Genomic DNA, 20,213 nt, shown 5'->3' with positions numbered 1-20,213 from the left:
AATTATATTTTTATATTTATGTTTTGGGGTAAATTAATTTGGCGGACAATTTTTAGAATATTTTAAAGTTTCTTTAAGTTATCCGCGATTGGCATATATATATATATATATATATATATATATATATATATATATATATATATATATATATATATATATATATACTAGCAGGGGTGCCCGGCGTTGCTCGGGTGTTTGGAGGTGTATGCTGTGCAAAAAAAGCAAAAAAACAAAAAAATGGTTAATTTTTTAAAACTTTGACCCCTATTATGACCCCTTAAAATTTATTGTTTCGGGCTCAAATCACTTTATTAAGTTAGATCCAGGTTCAAGGAACCTATATCTAAAATTTCAAGTGTCTAGACCCAAAATTGCCGGAGGAGTTTGGTAGGGTTCTTAAAGGTCAAATCGTTGAAATTTGACCCTTTAACAGCCAAATTTCTGGCTGACACCCGTCACATCGATTTTCCCAAATCTCAGTACCCGGTATTTCAAATTTCGAGTCTATAGACTAAGAATTGACAGAGTTATTGCGTAGGGAAATGTACACAGACAGACAGACACACAGACACACAGACAGACAGACAGACACGTTCACTTTTATAGATATATAGATATATATATATATATGTGACGGGACATCGGACGATGCCGGGTGTCCCGTTCAGCTAGGTGAAGATAAGAATGCTTATGGCCGGGGGGGGGCGTGCTGATACTGTGTCAAAGATTAAGACAGGCGTTTATGATATGTTCGGGAGACATGATATCTGTTTTAATGGCGGAAAAAAGGAGATTATTTTTCTAGTTGGATCTGGTGAGAATGAGTTTTAACTAACGTAATTGATTCGGACAGTCTCGAGAATTGGGTTCCAAAATGTCTGCTCGGAGTCGGGGACCCGTGGTGTTTTAACTCAGAGACCACCAAGCTAGTTTGACAGATATGTTCACAAAACAATAGAGAAATAAGAAAATAGAGGGATAGAAAAAGAAATTCACAAGAGAAGAAAGAGGGGGGAATAGAAGATAATGGAGAAAAGGAAGGAAGATGCTTTTGATATAAACAACGATCGCCTACTCGAAAAAGATATAGAAGGGTTTGGGCAGTCTTTGGTCAGCGAGCGAAGCGTACACATCGGCTCTCGCCTCGCCTGGGGTGAGAGGCAGGGGTAGAAATCTCAGTAAGGACTAATTTAAAAAGATCTAGAGAATTAACCTGAAATCTCAAGTATACAACCTGCATCACGAAGCGCGGATAACGAAAACATGACTTTAAACAAATGTAGAATGATTGCAAATAATTATTTTATTTGGTTTAAACGAAAATGACCTCAGAGTTTTTTCTTTGTTTTTCGATTGCCGGCATAAGTGAAGATGCAGTTTATTTCAGGTATGCCCTGACGCCAGACGACGAAGACACAGACACGAAACCAGAGTGACGGCCGAAGAGGACAATGTCGCCACACGGACTTGGGGTCATGCACGTTTAACGTGCCTGGAGCAGCGGAGGTATGTTTTCCAGGGACCAGTACGAGTCTGGTCACGCTGGAGGGGTCCACCACTAGACGACGCAGGCCCGGGACATCGTTCCCGTTACAATATATATATGTATATATATATATGCATATATATATATATATATATATATATATATATATATATTACACGGTGGTCACCACTTATCAAGGCCCGGAAGCCATTCAGGGATAAGGGTTATTGCAAGTACAGTACGTTAGTGTGGAGATTTGAAAGTGTTTACTTAAGGGGGCGGTTCATTAGGAATTTGTTAACGTTGGACTTGAAGACATCCAAGTTGTAGTCCGGTGGGAAGCAGGCAGACAGAACAGAGTTCCACAGGCGTGCAGTTCTAAGAAAGAAGCTCTGTTCATGGAATCCATGTTTTTATTTAGGCACAGATAAAGAGTGGGGGGAATTTTTCACAGTGGATTCAGCTAGACAGCTGTTTTTCGTGAAAGATTGGCGAGGGGGAAGCAGAGATTGGAGTTCAGACGAGCATCTGCCATGGAAATAACGATAAAGCAAGGATAGGGTCGCAACGTCTCTTCTGTGGGAGAGAGGTTGCAGGGTAGAGAAAAGGGCATCTCCCACTAAGCCACGAAGTCGATTTTGTACTCTGTCATGGCAGGATAGGCTGTTTTTAGCAGCTCCTGCCCAGATATGGCAGCAGTATTCCATCCTTGGACGTTCTTGACTTTTATATAGATAGAGAATTGCATCAGTAGTGAGATATCTTCTGGAGCGGTAGAAGGATCCCACCATCTTTCCAGCGACCTTGGCAACAGACTTGATGTACGTGTTCCATTTCAGATCAGGAGTAAAGGTCAAGCCCAGAAGCTTGGCAAAACACGGGGCCTCTCCCAGACGAGAGCCATCCATCCCAATTGATGCCAGATGGGGATCAGAGCGTTGATGATGTAAGGATAGGAGTTTGGTTTTAGATGCATTAAAGGTAACCAGCCACCACGTCTTCCCCCACTGAACCACGCGCTCGAGATCAGAGGAGAGAGAATCAGAGAACTTTGTTATTTACAGCCTTTGATGTGTTGCCGTAGATGGTCATCTCATCAGCATAGATGTCAACGAATATATATATATATATATATATAAATGAAAATGTGTGTGAGGACACTCCTAAACCTATATATTTAATGAATTTTTTATCTACAGACTTTAAATTTGGTATGTAGGATATTCAAACATGTGGAAAACTTTTTAATCCGTTTCCATCCGAAAAAAGGGCTGCTAAGGGGTAAAAATTGAAAAATTGTGACGTGGAAGTCATCTGATTTTTCTCCATTTGCTAATTTTCTTTCATGAATGCACATGCGTGAATAGTTCATATTACAGATTACTTATGTTAAGAATAAGTAGTTTGAAAACAACCTTTTAAAGGCTGTGTCACGCTGGTTTAATGGTTATTGTACTTGACTCACTGTCTTTAAGTTTTGGTTTCGAGCTCAGCCCGAGTATTTCTTTCTTTATTTCCAAAACGCGAACTGTTTAGAAAACAGAATAACAATCGCATGCACTTGCCTCAGTTTCTCTATTAATTAAAATTTAATAATTATGCTTATTTTACGACCGGGCATCGCCGGGCGTCTTGCTAGTATTAGATCAATGGATGTCATGAATCTGCTTGCGTGGGACCAGTTAAATGTCAGAAATATGAAATCAATTTATAAACCTTACATCATTGGATTCAGTTTACGCCTAGGGAAAATACTGTAATATTCTTTTCTACATAGTACTACTTATATATTGAACACTGTTGAAATAAATGATCTACGCATACTGCTTATATAGCCTGATCTATATAAATGAAACATTAGATGTATGCGTGTGTCTGTCTGTGTGTATATATTTAACCGATAATCTCTTAAACTACTAGTTACATAACACTGAAATTAAAAGGAAATTGTAGTCATGCACCAAAGATGGTTTATATAGAGTAAATTCTTTGTTTGGATGAATAGAATAACGTAAAGAATTACATCAGTAAGTTGAAATTCATTTTAACTTGCCGGCATAATTTTACTTCTTTCTGCGCATGCCCAAATTCAATTCATTTCTTTAAGTTCTTTTATATTATTTTTTCTTACCTATCTCTTGATTAATAGAAGACGTGGCTGGAGCGCTAATTTTTTTGGTATTGATTCTATCTGATGACATCAACGTCATTTTTTATTTTTTTACTTTTGAAATTAATACCATATATTAGGTACAATATAATGTTCAATCGAGAATTGGCTCTATAATAATAAATACGAAATTTGTATGAATTAAAATATATTTAAGCGTATTTTACAACCAGGCAAGGCCGGACGCCCCTGCTAGTAATACAATATACATGAAATAATAATTATATATACAGTGATGATCATATTTATTGGCACGGTAAAATAAAAGTTAAATTTTGTCTAATAAATTCTAAAAAAGGGATTAAATTAAAGAAAATAACAAAGTATATTATGTATTTTTAACTGGTCTTTCCGATGCAGCAATCGGATTTTAGAAAAAATAAATAACAAAGGAACAACAAACATAATTGCAAAAAACCCTTGTTCAAAATTATTGGCACGGCTTTGTTTTTCTTTTAGTATCAGTATAATATCAATCAATTTCCGGTTTACGTGCTTTCTGAACTTTTTTATAGCCATATTATGCTTGTTTAACGCTAATTCAGTGAATAATTTTTTTCAGATAATTTTTAGATAGCGATTTATTTAAACTATTATAAGTGACTAAATTATAATTTTCAATCGCCATGGTTAAAACTAAGGAACACAGCGAAGACGTCAGGAAGCTTGTTGTAGCATGCCATACCAATGGGGAGGGCTATGATAAGATTTCAAAGAAGCTAAACCTTCCCAAATCCACTGTTAGAGCCATAATAAACAAGTTCAAATCGCAAGGCCACGTTATGAGTTTAGAGGGTAGAGGGAGAAAAAGGATTCTTTCCCCAAGAGATGAACGGAAAATTGTTCGACAAGTAAAACAAAACCCAATGATCTCTGTTGGGGAGATTGTTGATGAACAGAGCACCTCTGGAGTGAATGTATCTCGACATACAGTTGGTAGAGTTTTGAAGAGAGCTGGTTTAAAAGCATGTCGTCCGAGAAAGACTCCCTTATTAAAGCCTATGCACCTGAAAGCAAGGCTAGCCTTTGCAAAACGTCATATTGATAAAGATGTTGCATTCTGGAAACGTGTTCTATGGACTGACGAAACGAAAATAGAGTTATTTGGCCATAATAAAGTGTCTTATATTTACAGAAAATCTGGCGAAGCTTTCCTGCCTAAGAACACCATACACACAGTGAAGCACGGTGGAGGCAGTTTGATGTTTTGGGGATCCTTTGCTGCCCCTGGACCAGGGCGACTTGTTAAGGTCACAGGTAGCATAAAAAAGGAAGATTATGTTAAAATATTGGATGAAAACCTGAAAGACTCTGCTAAAGAGCTCTCACTTGGTCGTCGTTGGTGGTTCATGCAAGATAATGACCCAAAGCATTCGGCTAAACTGACTAAGAAATGGCTTGAGGACAATCATATTAATGTTTTGGAGTGGCCATCACAAAGCCCAGACCTTAATCCAATTGAAAATTTATGGAGAACATTAAAATTGAGGGTAATGCAAAGGAAGCCTAAGAATCTTATTCAATTGGAGGATTATTGTCAGGAAGAGTGGGCTAAAATTACTACTGAAGAGTGCAACAACTTGGTTGTAAACTATGAAAAGCGACTGAGGAAGGTAATCAAGGCCAAAGGCTATACAATTGATTATTAAATAAATCGTGCCAATAATTTTGAACAAGGGTTTTTTTCAATTATGTTTGTTGTTCCTTTGTTATTTATTTTTTCTAAAATCCGATTGCTGCATCGGAAAGGCCAGTTAAAAATACATAATATACTTTGTTATTTTCTTTAATTTAATCCCTTTTTTAGAATTTATTAGACAAAATTTAACTTTTATTTTACCGTGCCAATAAATATGATCATCACTGTATATACTAGCAAGGTTGGCCGGCGTTTCTAGGGTCGATTATGGAATAGCGTCACACGCAATAATTTTCTGGGGGTAGTTTACTTGAACAGCAACACTTATGTTGTCAGTTTTATATCTTAACCATTAAGCTATTTGTATATAAGTTGATACTCTTTAAATAATTTTTTTTTACCAAGGGGTTACCACATATCAAAGCCCGGATGTCACTCGAGTATAAGGATTAATGTTTTTATTGTAGTCATTGGGACAGTAGCGTAGTAATCATTTGTAGTAGAAATTTGGTGTAATTAAATTATTTACGAGGACGGTTCAATAAGAACTTGTTCACGTTGGACTTGAAGACGACCATATTGTAGTCAGTTGGAAAGCAGACTAGCAGAATAGTGTTCCACAGGTGAGCAGTTCTAAGAAAGAAGCTTTTTTTATGGTGTCCACGTCTGGGTTTAGATACCGATAGAGAATGGGCGATTTTAGTGATAGTGATTTCGGCTAGACGTGTGTTTGTTATGACAGATTGGCGAGGAGGGTATCATAGATTGGACTTCAGTCGAACACTTGCCATGAGAATAATGATAAAATAGAGAAGGCTTGCGACGTCTCTTCTGTGGTAAAAAGGTTTCAGAGAAAAAAAGGGGCATCGCTTACAAGAAATGTTTGAACTCTGTCAAGGCGGGATAGGTGTTCTCAGTAGCTTCTGCCCAGATGTAGCAACTGTACTTCATCCCATGACGTTTTTTTTTTTTTACATAGGCATCACCACATTATCAAGGCCCAGAGGCCACTCAAGGGTAAGGGTTAAAGAGTGTACAGTAGAAATTGGACAATATAGTAATCATTAGTAATGAAAATTTGGTAAATTTGATAACTTATATGGAACGGCTCATCAAGAACTTATTTACGTTAGACTTGAAGACAACCATATTGTAGTCAGCCGGAAAGCAGGAAAACGGAAGACAATTCCATAGGCGTGCAGTTCTAAGAAAGAAGCTTTGTTCATGGAATCTACGTTTAGGTTTAGGCACAGATAAAGAGTGGGGGAAATTATTGATAGTGTTTACAGCTAGACGAGTGTTTCTTGTGAAAGTTTGGTGAGGGGGGACCATAGATTGGAGCTCAGTTGAACACTTTCCATGAAAATAACGATACATCAGAGACAAACTCGCAACATCTCTTCTGTGAGATAGAGGTTGCAAGGAGGAGAAAAGGACATCTCCTACGAGGCTACGAAGTCTATTTTGAACTCTATCAAGGCAGGATAAGTCCTTTCTAGCGTACTTGGCATTTATACTGGGAGAGAAATGCATCGGCAGGAAGATATATACTTGAGCGGTAAAATGATCCAACTATTTTTCCAGTGACTTTGGCAATGGATTTGATGAATTTTAGATCAGGAGTGAAGGTCAAGACAAGAAGAATGTCTAAACATGGAGCGTCCTCAAGGCTAGAGCCTTTCATTTCAATGGGGGTTAGAACGTTGATGATGGGCAGAGAAAAGCTTGGTTTTAAATGCATTAAAATTAACCAGATACTTTTTCCCGTTGCATCACGTGCCCAATATGAGAGGAGAGACAATCAGAGAGATCTTGGCTATTTCCTGCCTTTGAAATGTTGCCATAGATAGTAGTGTCGTCTGCATAAATATTTATGAATGATCTAAGAATGTGATCTGAGAGATCATTGATGAAGATCAATAAGAGAGTTGGGTGCAGGGTTGTTTTTTTTTACAAGGTGGTCACCACTTATCAAGGCCCGGAAGCTACTCATGGATAAGGGTTATTGTAAGTACAGTACGTTAGTGTGGATATTTTAGAGTGTCTACTTAAGGGGGTGGTTCATCAGGAATTTGTTTACGTTGGACTTGAAGACATCCAAGTTGTAGTCAGGAGAGAAGCGGGCAGACGGAACAGAGTTCCACAGGCGTGGAGTTCTAAGAAAGAAGCTTTGTTCATGGAATCTACGTTTTGATTTAGGCATCAATTATAATATGCAGTATATGGGAAAATATACTTTAAGCTCCCTTTCGAAAGTAGCCATACAAATTAGGACTGTTTTTTTAATGTTTATAGGAAGTTTTTATATTTTTGAAGAAACATTTTTTGTTGATCTATTACGTGAAAGTGTGATATTCAATAAGTTAAATATTCGTTCATCTGAAATGCTTAAGTTATAAATAGCACTTCCGTTGATCTCTCATTCTTAATTTCGAAATAACATTTTCGTCAATAAATGCCCAGAGTGAAGAAATTGATCTTAAGGCGGTCGGGTTTTTTTTTTTTTTAAGGTTTTGTTTGTCCAGTGTCCCTCCTTTTTTTTCCTTCCATGCACACACATCCTTCCTGACAACGGAGGAAGCAATGATGACCTGTTGTCTTAGCCAACACCTCTCCCCCGCAGAAATGGATGTCGCGAATAAATTGAAAAAAGAAAAAAACGAATGACCCAGACTTAACAAACAAGAAAAGCTTTTAATTTCTTTTCTGTTTAACATTAAAAAGCATTTTTGTGTTTACATTTGTTTGGGTTTTTTTTATTACGTTGCACAAAGAAAATAGTTATAACACTAACTAACCATCAAGCGTTTCTATTCTTAAATTTCCTAAACAGCAAATACAATTTCGTAAGAAGAAGGAGCCGGTGGTTGCCGAAATAAAACGGTTAACTAAAAAACACCAAACTAAATTATCTGTATTCTTCACTAAAAAAAAAAACTGAAATAACACAAGTAAGTAAACGTTTATTTATTTATTTATTTATTTATTTTGTTCTTGCTCGTCATCCGCCGGTCTGAAGCCGAAGCCGTACTATATCTTACTATTGTACTAATGCAGAGTTTTCCCAAACTTCAGGACACCACGGAGCCCCTGAGCAGGGCAGAGGTTTTTCACGGATAACTAACAAGATAATTTCTACAATAAATATAAAAAAGACATTCATTTCAAATTTTAACTTATACTTGTTTATTAGTTGTTCACGATTTTACTATATTTTCGTGCTTACAACCATTTTTTTTTTTTCTAATTAATCAAAAATTGTTGCGTCCATTATTAATTTATTTTTTCTTTACCGTTTTCATATCTTCTTCCATATAAACCATTTGGTCCTCTTTAAGAAAGAGCTTGTGAAGCCCCTCAACCACACTCACGGAGCCCCAGGGCTCCGTGGAGCACACTTTGGGAAACTCTGTACTAGTTTACCATTTTTTAAATGTTTAATCATGGGGACAGAGAGCGTAGTGACGTTTCACTTTTGTTGTCCTTATACCATCCAGCATTGATACGTATTAATAACTTGAACAAACGTCAATAGAAATTTGTTTGGAATTATTTGATGTCGAAGCACAGTAACCATTATAAACGATTCATTATATGCGAATAATGGAATATCTTGTCGCCGGACTGCTTTCCTGAATACTACAACAAGGCCGTCTTCAAGTCAACTGTCAACAAATACTTGTCCAGCCGTTCTCAAGTAATCAGATTCTGTCCATTTTATTCATTGTTTTCAATCCTCTCATAGCATTGTTCATCGTCAAACTTAGAATTTTAGTAACTTTTAGTGGATTTTGTTAATTGATGACTCATTAATATAAAAAAAATTATCTATTTTGTATTTATCTTTGTCTATCTGTCTGTTCCATATTTACTCGGAAACTACTGAGCCGATCTGGCGGAAATTTTGTATGCACCTTTGCTATGATAATGTGAAGCGAACTAAGTATTATGGTATCCGTTTGATGCACAGTGTGGGCTTAATAGTGATTTATAAGGGTTAGTATTTAATGCAAATATGAGCACAACTACTTCAACTAAATATTACATAAAGCACTCATTAGAAATCAACGGACCATAACTTTTGCTCGTTTTTAACTGGCTAAAAAGTCTAGTTTTAATCATAGTTGTTGTAAATTACGAGTAAATATCTGACTCAACAGTATTAATACTTACGTGATCATAATGCATACAATACGTTTGTGAAGAAACTGGTAAATTGGATCCTTATCATCATCATCGTCGTCATAATTTGCATCATCATCATCATCATCATAATTTTTTTTTTTTTTTTTTTTTTTTTACATTTTCACCCCAAACAAGGCACATTGCCACTTTGATGTAGGGGGCTACTATCAGGGACATAAGCTACAGAAGTACTATGTGGGGAGTTGGGCAGCAAAATATCGGTTCACGTTACACTTGAACTTCTGCATGTCAGTACAGTTGGGGAAGCAGAAACCCGGAAGGGAATTTCAAAGTCTAGCGGTTCTGGGGAAGAAACTACTGGAGTAGAAGGCTCTCTTACATCTAGGGATCTCAACTGTGAATGGGTGGGATTTTGCTGTTTGTCGGGTTTGTCGGGGGTGTTTACGTAGAGGGGGTACAAGTGCTTGCAGTTCGTCGGAGCATTCACCGTTAAAGTACTTGTAAAACAGGCAAGGGATGCTACATTTCGTCGATGGGACGTAGACTGAAGCTTAGATAACAGTTCAGCACCTATCAGGTTTGCGACTCTCTTTTGAACCTTGTCTAGGATCGAGAGACTAGTAGCTGATGCACCAGCCCAAATATGACAACAATGCTCCATACATGGGCGAATGGTGGCCTTATAGAGGTACAGGATACTTTCGGGCGTTAGTAGCATTCTAGCACGGTAGAGAGAACCTACCTTTTTCGCAGCGGTCCTGGCAAGCTCTCAATATAATTGTTTCAACTTATGTTTCCTGTGAACGTTAAGCCGAGGAGTTTAAAAGATGTACTTTCAGATAAGGAGTTTTGGTCATTACTATTAGTGGTAGAGAAGATGTCTTGTAATTATTGAAGGAAACAAGTTTAGTCTTGGCAACATTGAAGGTGACCATCCATTTTTGTCTCCATTCCACTGCTGATTGGAGGTCATCCTCTAGTGTTTCTGCCATTTCTTTAGATATGTATTTATTTGTTTTCCTGTCGTGTCTGTTATAGAGCGTGGTGTCATCAGCATATATACCCATCTCACAGACAATTTTGTTAGGGAGGTCATTTATGAATATTAGGAATAATAGATGTCCAAGGATAGACCCTTGAGGTATTGATAGAATATTACTGCAGCAAGAGATACGGAAGAAACAAACAAGATAGAAAAAGAGACGAGGAATAAGACGAAGAAAGAAAAATGGGAATAGAAACGACTACGCAGACGATTCATAAGGATGACAAAAGATGAGACTAACGAAAACACTTGGAAATGGCTACAAAAAGGAAACTTAAACAGGGAAATTACAGCCGTACAAGATATCGTGATTAGAACCAACCACATAAAAGTAAGGATCGACAACACACAAGAAAACAGCAAATGCAGACTCTGCGGACAAATACACGAAACAATAAACCATATAATAAGTGAATGCATCAAACTAGTCCAAAAAGAATATAAAAATAGACACGATCAAGTGGGGAAAGCAGTATACTGACAATTATGCAGATGATTGCATGTTGAGCACTCAGACAAATTGTACAAAGTAAGTAGTACTGGAAAATGAAAGTGACAAGATCGTATGGATATACAAACGGATAACCCCATCCAACAAGAATACCGGATATCGTAATAATTAACAAGAAGGAAAAGTCCTGCCAGATTGTAGATTATGCCGTTCTAGCAGACCACAGAGTGAAGATGAAGGACACGGAGAAACAGAGCAAATACACGGAACTGGCCAGAGAGCACAAAGGGATCTGGAAAATGAAGACAACACCTATATATATATATATATATATATATATATATATATATATATATATATATATATATATATAGTAGGTGTAATAGGTATCCGATATAAAGTTAAAAGTTGATTTATTTTTATTATACGAAAACAAAAACAACAACAAAGTGCTATTTTAGTGTATTTTTGTATGATAAATACAAATCTCGTATCAAAAATCATACCAAAAATACACTAGAATAGTACTTTGTTGTTTTTGTTTTCATGTAATAAAACTAAATTAACTTTTTGCTTTGTATCGGATACTTATTGCACTCACTATATATATATATATATATATATATATATATATATATATATATTAGACATTAAGAGGAGATTATAGATAGATATATAAATACTAGTTCACATACACATTTCACGATAAAGCTAGAACCCAGAATTAGATAGAATCGAGCAATTGCATCGACAACGGACACGCCAGACCCAAAGTGGGTTTTGATGAACAGCATCTCATCAGTGACGTGCTCCGACATAGGCGCGAGCCCAAGTCGTCGCACGCATGAAGTGTGCAATACTGACGACTTAACCATATGGGCCACGGCGCAATCTATTGGCTATGCCTCGATTTTTAAATTATTATATTTTTATCCAGTTCTACATTCTACGATGTGACAAGAAACGCGTCCTATACAACTAAGATAGTTACTGCTGATATGCAGGCGGTAGATATCACCATTAGATTGCGCCGTGGCCCATATGGTTAAGTCGTCAGTATTGCACAATTCATGCGTGCGACGACCTGGGTTCGCGCCTATGTCGGAGCACGTCACTGATGAGATGCAGTACATCGAAACCCACTTTGGGTCTGGCGTTGTCCGTTGTCGATGCAATTGCTCGATTCTATCTAATTCTGGGTTCTAGCTTTATTGTGAAAAGTGTATGTGAACGGGTGTTTATATATATATATATATATATATATATATATATATATATATATATATATATATAGTGAGTATCTGATACAAAGCTAAAAGTTGATTCATTTTTATGCCCATGTGAATAGATAGATACTACGACAGGGAAATTGTTTTGCTTTTCCACGTTAATTTAATAAAATTGTGCCACACTCTAAAAATACAGAACCTATATGGCTATTTTTTATACGTTACAATGACATGAAAAACCGATTTCTGCCAATTTTTTTTTGTCGAATTAGGTGCAGTTTTTTGCATAATTATCACTTTCGAAAATTTGGCGAAGAATTTTAGTGATACGATTAATGAACATGGCGAGAAATTCCATCATGGTATGATGGAGAAACGTTTTAAATGGAAAATGGAACCCTCGCATGTTGGAATATAAAAAAGGGTTAAGAAACCAAATGTTGTTTAAACTGACAATTCTGTGCTTTTCATTCATAACCAATAATAATAAAATACGATTTGTAGTATATGAAAACGGCGACTTATCTACAGAATTATGTGCCATGTATTTTTTTTACCTAAAATTTGTTGCACAGTGTAATCTTCTATTATATTATTACACTTGTCGCTACGACCGTTATCATCCTGTATCTACCTTCAAAGGAAAGTGGAATATTCTAAATAGCTAATAATAAACATCAAAATAATAAATTGGTATTGCTACAAGGAAAAAAAACTATTCCTATTCTGATTGGATGAGAAAAACGCATGTCACCCAACCAAAACATTAAAACAAAATAGCAGTTATATCTTTCAGTTCAAATGTAATTTTTTAGAAAAAATATTGGGTTACAATTTTCAGGTATGTGAAAACGTTTATCTATAAAAACTTTATTTTAAGCTTTCATTTTTTTTTAATTAAACAAATATATTCCTTTATTCACCTTCGGATGTATTCGAATGGACTATTCTCGATGCCTTTGAATTAACGTGTTAGTATTATTGTAGAAGTTTCTTTTTTATAATATGGCTTTTTACACCCGTATTTTAAATCGCGGCGTTTCATCATTTGATATAAGTTGTTCTATTATTTACAAGCAAGTTTATTAACTAAGCTTTATTGTGTTCGTCTTAAGATTAGCTTTGTTGTTGTTCAAATTTGTCACCAAGCCTCAAATAACTGAATTATTTATCGCCACATCCACCATTTTTTAAATAACTTTAAACAGCCTTTTGTCCACCGAAGAAGTCAATTGTTTGATCTGAAAAGGAGTTATGGTTCTGGCGACATCAACTACTTTTCTCCACAGAGCATCCTTTGAAGTAAATTGCTCTTCTCCCTCATAAACACCTCTTTTCAATATTGACCAGAGACGTTCAATGGGATAAAGACCCGGAGAATACGGTGGCCAGCTCATGAGTAACGGCAGATACAACCGCTTATCAAATTTACGTACACACAAGTTTACACATGTACTCCCACACGGACGAAAAAAATACAAAATATAAATAACTGTACACATATTTCCTACAATGCTAATGAATTTACATACACTTACACGGCACCGGCCGAAACAAACATGTCTTCTCAACTACTAACAGACTCTTTGTTCGCCTAGAACGTCCCTAGACACCCGAATTAACTTTTCCCTTTGATTGTATTAACCAGTTGCCAAAAAAACTTGAGAGATTTTTTTTGTATGAAAAGACAATTTTGATATTGATTTTCCTTCTATAGAATTTTCATCTAGGGTGACTCAAGTATAATTGATTCGAATATATTTTATCATTCCTTCTTTTGATATCGTCTTTGGGTTTGTATTACTGTACACATAGATTCGAAAAAGTTGTCAAAAAACAAATATATAACAAATAAATGTTATCAAAGGCAAGATAAGTTACTTTTCTACCAAACTGGATATATTTTTCGTGTTTTTATTCAATGCAACATGTTTATTCAGCTCGATAACCACACAGTGTTTACCGATGTATTGGAACATTCAAGATGGCGTCTTATTCTCTCTTTAACACGGTAAGAGTGGGAAAAGATGTTATAAATAAAAAAACCGGATAAAATACTGTTAAAAACTCGCTCAATATATGTTACCGTGACATAGGTTGACATATATTCGGCGGGTTTTTAATAGGATTTTGTATAGTTTTTATTTATAACACCTTTTTCCATACTTACGGTGTTAAAGAGGGTGTGAGACGCCATCTTGAATTTTCGAATACATCGGTAAACACTGTATGTTTTTCGAGCTAAATAAATATGTTACATTGAATAAAAACACAAAAAATATATCCAGTTTGGCAGAAAAGTAACTTATCTTGCCTTTGATAACATTTATTTGTTATATATTTGTTTTTTGACAACTTTTTCGAATCTATGTGTACAGTAATACAAACCCTCGTCTTTCACTCTACAAAATTTGTATCTGAGTAGATTCATGTATAATTGATTCATGTACTTTGTTTTTCTTTCTTTTGATATTGTCTTTCCCTCTACAAAATGTGCATCCGGAGTGCCTCAAGTATAATTGATCCGAATAGACTTTGTCATTCTTTCTTTTGAGAAATTAAAAATAAAAACAAAATCATTATCCTTTTTTTCTTTTCTTTTTCTTCAGAAAGACCAGCTAGCAAATGGGTGAAAATGAAAGAGCTTTCCATACGGTAAAGATTTATTGATATTTCATTTAAGAATAGAAATAGTTTGATTGGCTCAACTTGCGGTATATCAACCCTTTTCGGTTATTTAATTCCGAAAGAGAATATCTATCGGAATTGATCCGTTATCAATATTGCTCTGGTATACAGAAGAAACGTTACTAGTCTTTCTCTACTCTTTCTGTCTCTACTATTATATAAAAGTCACTTTGAGTGTGTGTGCGTGTGTCTGTGTGAGAGAGAGAGAAACAGTTCCTTCCTCATAGGTTCCGAAACGGCTGAGCCTATCTTTTGCAACTTTCACACAAAAGTAATACATATGCCTGGCAGTGTTCTTAGATATGTTGTGTACAGAAATTTATCCGATAAGTATCGAAAATCGAAAAAATCCGATCCGAAAAAATAGTCTTTCTTTCTTATAGATAAAAAAAAGAATGTTCACAGGAGACTATTTTACGTTGCACCGGGCAAGGGAGATAATTCTGAACAAATTATCAATATTGTTCTGGTATACAGAAGAAACGTTACCAGTCTTTCCCTTCTCTATTACTATTTCGACTGAGCTCCATTTTATGGATTTCACTTTTCAAAAACACTCATAGCAAGAACTCGCCTACCTACTTCAACTGCAAAGAATATCCATTTCTTCTTCAAACTCAGTGGCTAACACAATGGGTCACTTTTTTTTCTAATCTGTATCTTTTTAAAGTTACGTGTGTTTATATGTTTGTATATTTCTTTGTATCGGATTCACTCTTAAACTAATTAACCGATCATTATGAGTTTTGGAACATGGCTTATAGGCTTAAAGGGGTCAAAATTCGGACTATATTTATTTTATTAAGTTACATGAAAAGGGGATGAAAAAGAAAAGTCATATACCTCACATGTTTGGGGTATATCTGATGGAATATTTAAGAGAGTATAATTTTTATATTCCTCTCGTATATTATATATATATATATATATATATATATATATATATATATATATATATATATATACAAACACAATGTTAAGCATGTGTATATCTCTATCTCTATCTCTATTATTATATAAAAGTCACTTTCTGTGAGAGAGAGTTCCTCATAGGTTCCGAAACGGCTGGGCCTATCTTTTGTAAATTTCACACAAAAGTAATACATATGTCTGTTAGTATTCTTAGATATATTTTGTATAAAAATTCATCCGATAAGTATCAAAAATCGAAAAAAATCCGATCCGAAAAAATAGTCTTTCTTTCTTATAAATAAAAAAAAATTTTTACAGAAGAATATTTTACGTTACACTGGCCAAGGGAGATAATTCTAAACAAATCAAGGGAGATAATTCTAAACAAATCAAGGGAGATTCAATCCCAGGTGTATCTCATAATTTTATTTAATCTTTTTTTCTTATTAATGAGTTCAATTCACAATAAAAGGAGTAAACCATTTAAAATCGCCGCAAATCATTTTTTCGTTTGCATATTTTAAAACTAAACATTAATCAGAATTTACATTTCCAGGGCAGTCATCGTATAACTCAAATATCAGCTGACCTGATATTGTAAACAAACACAGACGGAATTTGATAAACGGCATTACCATTATTTTATTTTATTTTTATTTATTTTATTTTATGTATTGATTTTATTTTTTATTTTATTTTATTTATTTATTTATTTTTATTTATTTAGTTATTTATTTATTTATTGCTAATAAGTCAACCGAGCAAATTACTCCTCGTAATATATAATAATCAATAGAGAGTTGATTCTATAATAATACATACGCAATCTGCATAAATTAAAATATCATGTTTAAGCGTATTGTACGACCGGACAACGCCGGGCGTTCAGCTAGTGTTTATATATTTGCATGTATATGATTCACTCCTAAACTAATTAACCAATCATTATGAATTTTAGAACACAGCTGGTAGGCGTAAGAAGACTAAATGTAGGCTATATTTGATTTAGTTTTATGCAAAGGAGTGTAAAGTGGAGGCGAAAGCCTTTTGCGAAAATTCATATGTATATATAAAGTTATGTATGTCTATATGTTTGTATGAGATTCACACCAAAATTAATTAATCAATAATTATGAATTTGGGTGTGGGTTATATAGACTATGTTTAGTTTAATTTAGTTTTATGAAAACGGGACAGCAAAGAGAGGGAAATTCAGATATTCTGATTTTTGTAAAATTTAAACAATAGATATTAGTTATCGATTGATAAATATTTCTCAAATTGCATTTTCTTTGATGTAAGCTTGAGAATTAACGTTTATACATTTTCTAAAATCATAATAGTGCAAATATGTTTTGTTTTAGGACTACATTTTAGTCGCTCCAGGATGAGTATTCCGACGATAAGCTGGAGGTTCAGAGTCGAGGAACTACGAAGACAAGAGTTGTACCATTAAAACGAGCGATTCTTGTGTTCCAGATTTTTTTTTCTACATAGCCACCGCCATCCACAAATCTCGTTGCAATTTTGCCAGGCATTCAATGACGCGTTTTTGCTTCTGGCGCACGCCTATGACAGGCCGTCAATATCTGTAACAAAAATACATTAAACTTTCAAAATTGGAATAAAAAAATTCGATGACAATGAAAGTATTGGAAATGTGGAACATTCATTCGATCCCGGGCAACGTCGGGTCCCTCTGCTATTATATATATATATATATATATATATATATATATATATATATATATATATATATATATTATTATTTTTTTTTTTTAAAACAGTAATCTACGGACAGGCGTGTTTCGGAGCCCTACTCCTCTTCAGCGTAGCTTGACTGTTGCGGGGTGGATAAGAGCGCTGGACTGAAATACATAAGGTCCAAGGTTCGAATCCTACCAACAGTCAAGCCACGCTGATGAGGAGTAGGGCTCCGAAACACGCGTGTCCGTAGATTACTGTTTTAAAAAATAATATATAAATAAATAATACGTCTAAATAAAAAATGGGCGACTTTCTAAGAAAAACACCGGTACTCCGAGGCGGAGACATAAACATTACTATCGTTTAAAAAAATCAAAACAAAAACCACTTATATATATATATATATATATATATATATATATATATATATATATATATATATATTCTTGAGATAATGAAAAGTAGGCACTAATGAACTCAGCGAGGTTGTTAGATAGTGCATGATAACAAGAGCACAATTAGTTGATACGCAAAAATTGGCTTATCAACAGGCACGCCTAAGGAAACTCGATATTCAGTTAAATCAACCTCATCCTCACCCACTATCACAATCTACTGCTCTGGTGAAATACGCCCTAATTCAATAATTTCACATTCAAATTGTCTGTATATCACACTGTTGATAAAGGTTATGGTAATGTTTTACGGATTTTCCAACAAGATCGAAATGCGACTTCTCCATGTTTTATCCTTTTTTGTTAGAGAGCTCACAACTTATAACATTTGAGGTTTTTTTTTGTTGTTGTTGTTTTTTTGTTTTTTTTCTTTGAGAGCTCACTTTTTTTTTATTTAGCGTCGGATGGTTCAGGGTCGCCTGATGAAGTCTCTTGATCGAAACAGATGACTGTTTGTAGCGACCAAATGTAACTGTTTACCTTCTAATAAATAAATAAATCTATCTATAAATATATGTGTGTGTGTGTGTGTGTGTGTGTGTGTGTGTGTGTGTGTGTGTGTGTGTGTGTGTGTGCGTGCGTGTGTGCGAGAAATCACCAAACTGCTGTTTCGCCGTATTTCGGCTTTTCTGTGACGCTAAAAATCTGACTATCAGTGAAACGGTTTGATCTCTAGGTCACCTCATTTAATTTTATTACAATTCCAGAGATTTCTGTTCAAATTTAAAAAAAGTCATGCGTTGTTGCGATAAGCTAAAACCCTTATTTCCCGTTACGATAGAGCCCAACCCACAAATCAGGAGCAAGTATCCCTATGCTTGTGTAATATTTGCACGTTAGCAGCTGAATGTGCGCATGCGTAATGCTATTGATGTAAGTATTTAGGTGTATCGATGTATGTGCTTCGCGGTCATATTGGCAATGCGCTGTTATCAAATTGGTAAACACCTCCATTAAGATCCTACCATCAAACAAATCACGTGTGGGAAGGGGGTGATGGTAATGGCTTACGAATCATTCGAAACAGGGTAGGATAATTGAAATGGAAAATTGACAAAGGCGGGATGATTTCACCCTAAATTGAATCCTCAATTATTATTGTTGTTGTTGTTTTAAACTGGTGGTCAAAAAACGAAAAAGCGAAAAAATGATGAATATTTGACGAGAACTGACGAGATTACTCGCGAGATCTCGCCGTTAACTCACTCTTCAAGATGACCGAAGAGGAGCGATTGGAACGAATCAAAATTATATACACGGAAGATGTGAGTATCTCGAAATGTCGTTATTATTTATGATTTAATAATAACCCCCTCCCCCAGCAGGCGTAGGCAGGATTTGATTTATGAAGCAAGTAGAAATATTCATAGCAATCATTCAGACTTAATTATGTAACGACACACATAAATTAATATCAGCATACAAACATATGCATGAATTGATATAACGTATGAAGCATGAAAAAAAAACTGAGACAAAATTAAATGGTAATATATGGAATTAGTGATAAGCATGAAAACCAACAAGTTAAAATAATAATAAATAGATATTTTCAGTCATCGCTAATTCGGTCGTTACATTCGATCTTAATCTTGATAGAAAGATTAAGGTCTAACTTTATGACCGAAATATCGGTGGCTTAAATACGCGTGTCAGTAGTTTAACTACTTTATTTCGTACTTATCAACTAATTCCATTATATAAGTATAGGTTATAATATTATAATCATTAGATCGCTCTAACAGACGTTAAGACATTTAAAAATAAATTTCAACGATATTTCTCGCGGTTGACGGTGGCCGTGTGGATTTGGTATTTGCTGATGGCGTCAGAGATGGCTTCGTTGCCGGGTTCGAATCTCTCGACCGGCGGTAATCGTGACATCCTGCACATGATTCCTTAAGGATGAAATACTAGTGTCTGTAGGTATTTAACAATTATTATAGTAAATAATTATATATATATATATATATATATAATCATTATTATAGTAAATAATTATATATATAAACATATATATATATATATATATATATATATATATATATATATATATATATATGCTTATGTTGAAATTAGTTTGGTTTGGTTTGGTTTGGTTTGGTTTGGTTGTTTACGGCATATCAACTCTTTTCAGGTTATTTAATGCCAAATCCAGTTATTTCAGAAATAGTATTCATGTTGCATCCAGTTATTTTGTAGAAGGTTTTTATTCTTCAAGCTCGTTGTATCTTCAATCGCTAGTTTGTAGGGTTTGGTTTGGTTGTTTTATAGTGGGTTTTATC

The 20,213-nt window shown here is 35.0% G+C and overlaps 1 protein-coding gene across 1 annotated transcript in view; it reads left to right on the top strand.

The window, feature by feature from the left end:
- Positions 1-19,142: 19,142 nt before the first annotated feature.
- The window catches only part of LOC145286386 (chitin synthase chs-2-like), a 74,625-nt gene continuing 73,554 nt past the window's right edge, over positions 19,143-20,213 (top strand). The window contains exon 1 of the mRNA XM_080135314.1: positions 19,143-19,193. Within this exon, the coding sequence (XP_079991440.1) occupies positions 19,143-19,193 (51 nt within the window). The remainder of the gene's footprint in view (positions 19,194-20,213) is intronic.

Source organism: Euprymna scolopes, chromosome 10, assembly GCF_053919585.1.
Source record: "Euprymna scolopes isolate OS-2025 chromosome 10, ASM5391958v1, whole genome shotgun sequence".
Lineage (NCBI taxonomy): Eukaryota > Metazoa > Mollusca > Cephalopoda > Sepiida > Sepiolidae > Euprymna > Euprymna scolopes.
This window is presented reverse-complemented; position numbering and strand designations above follow the sequence as displayed.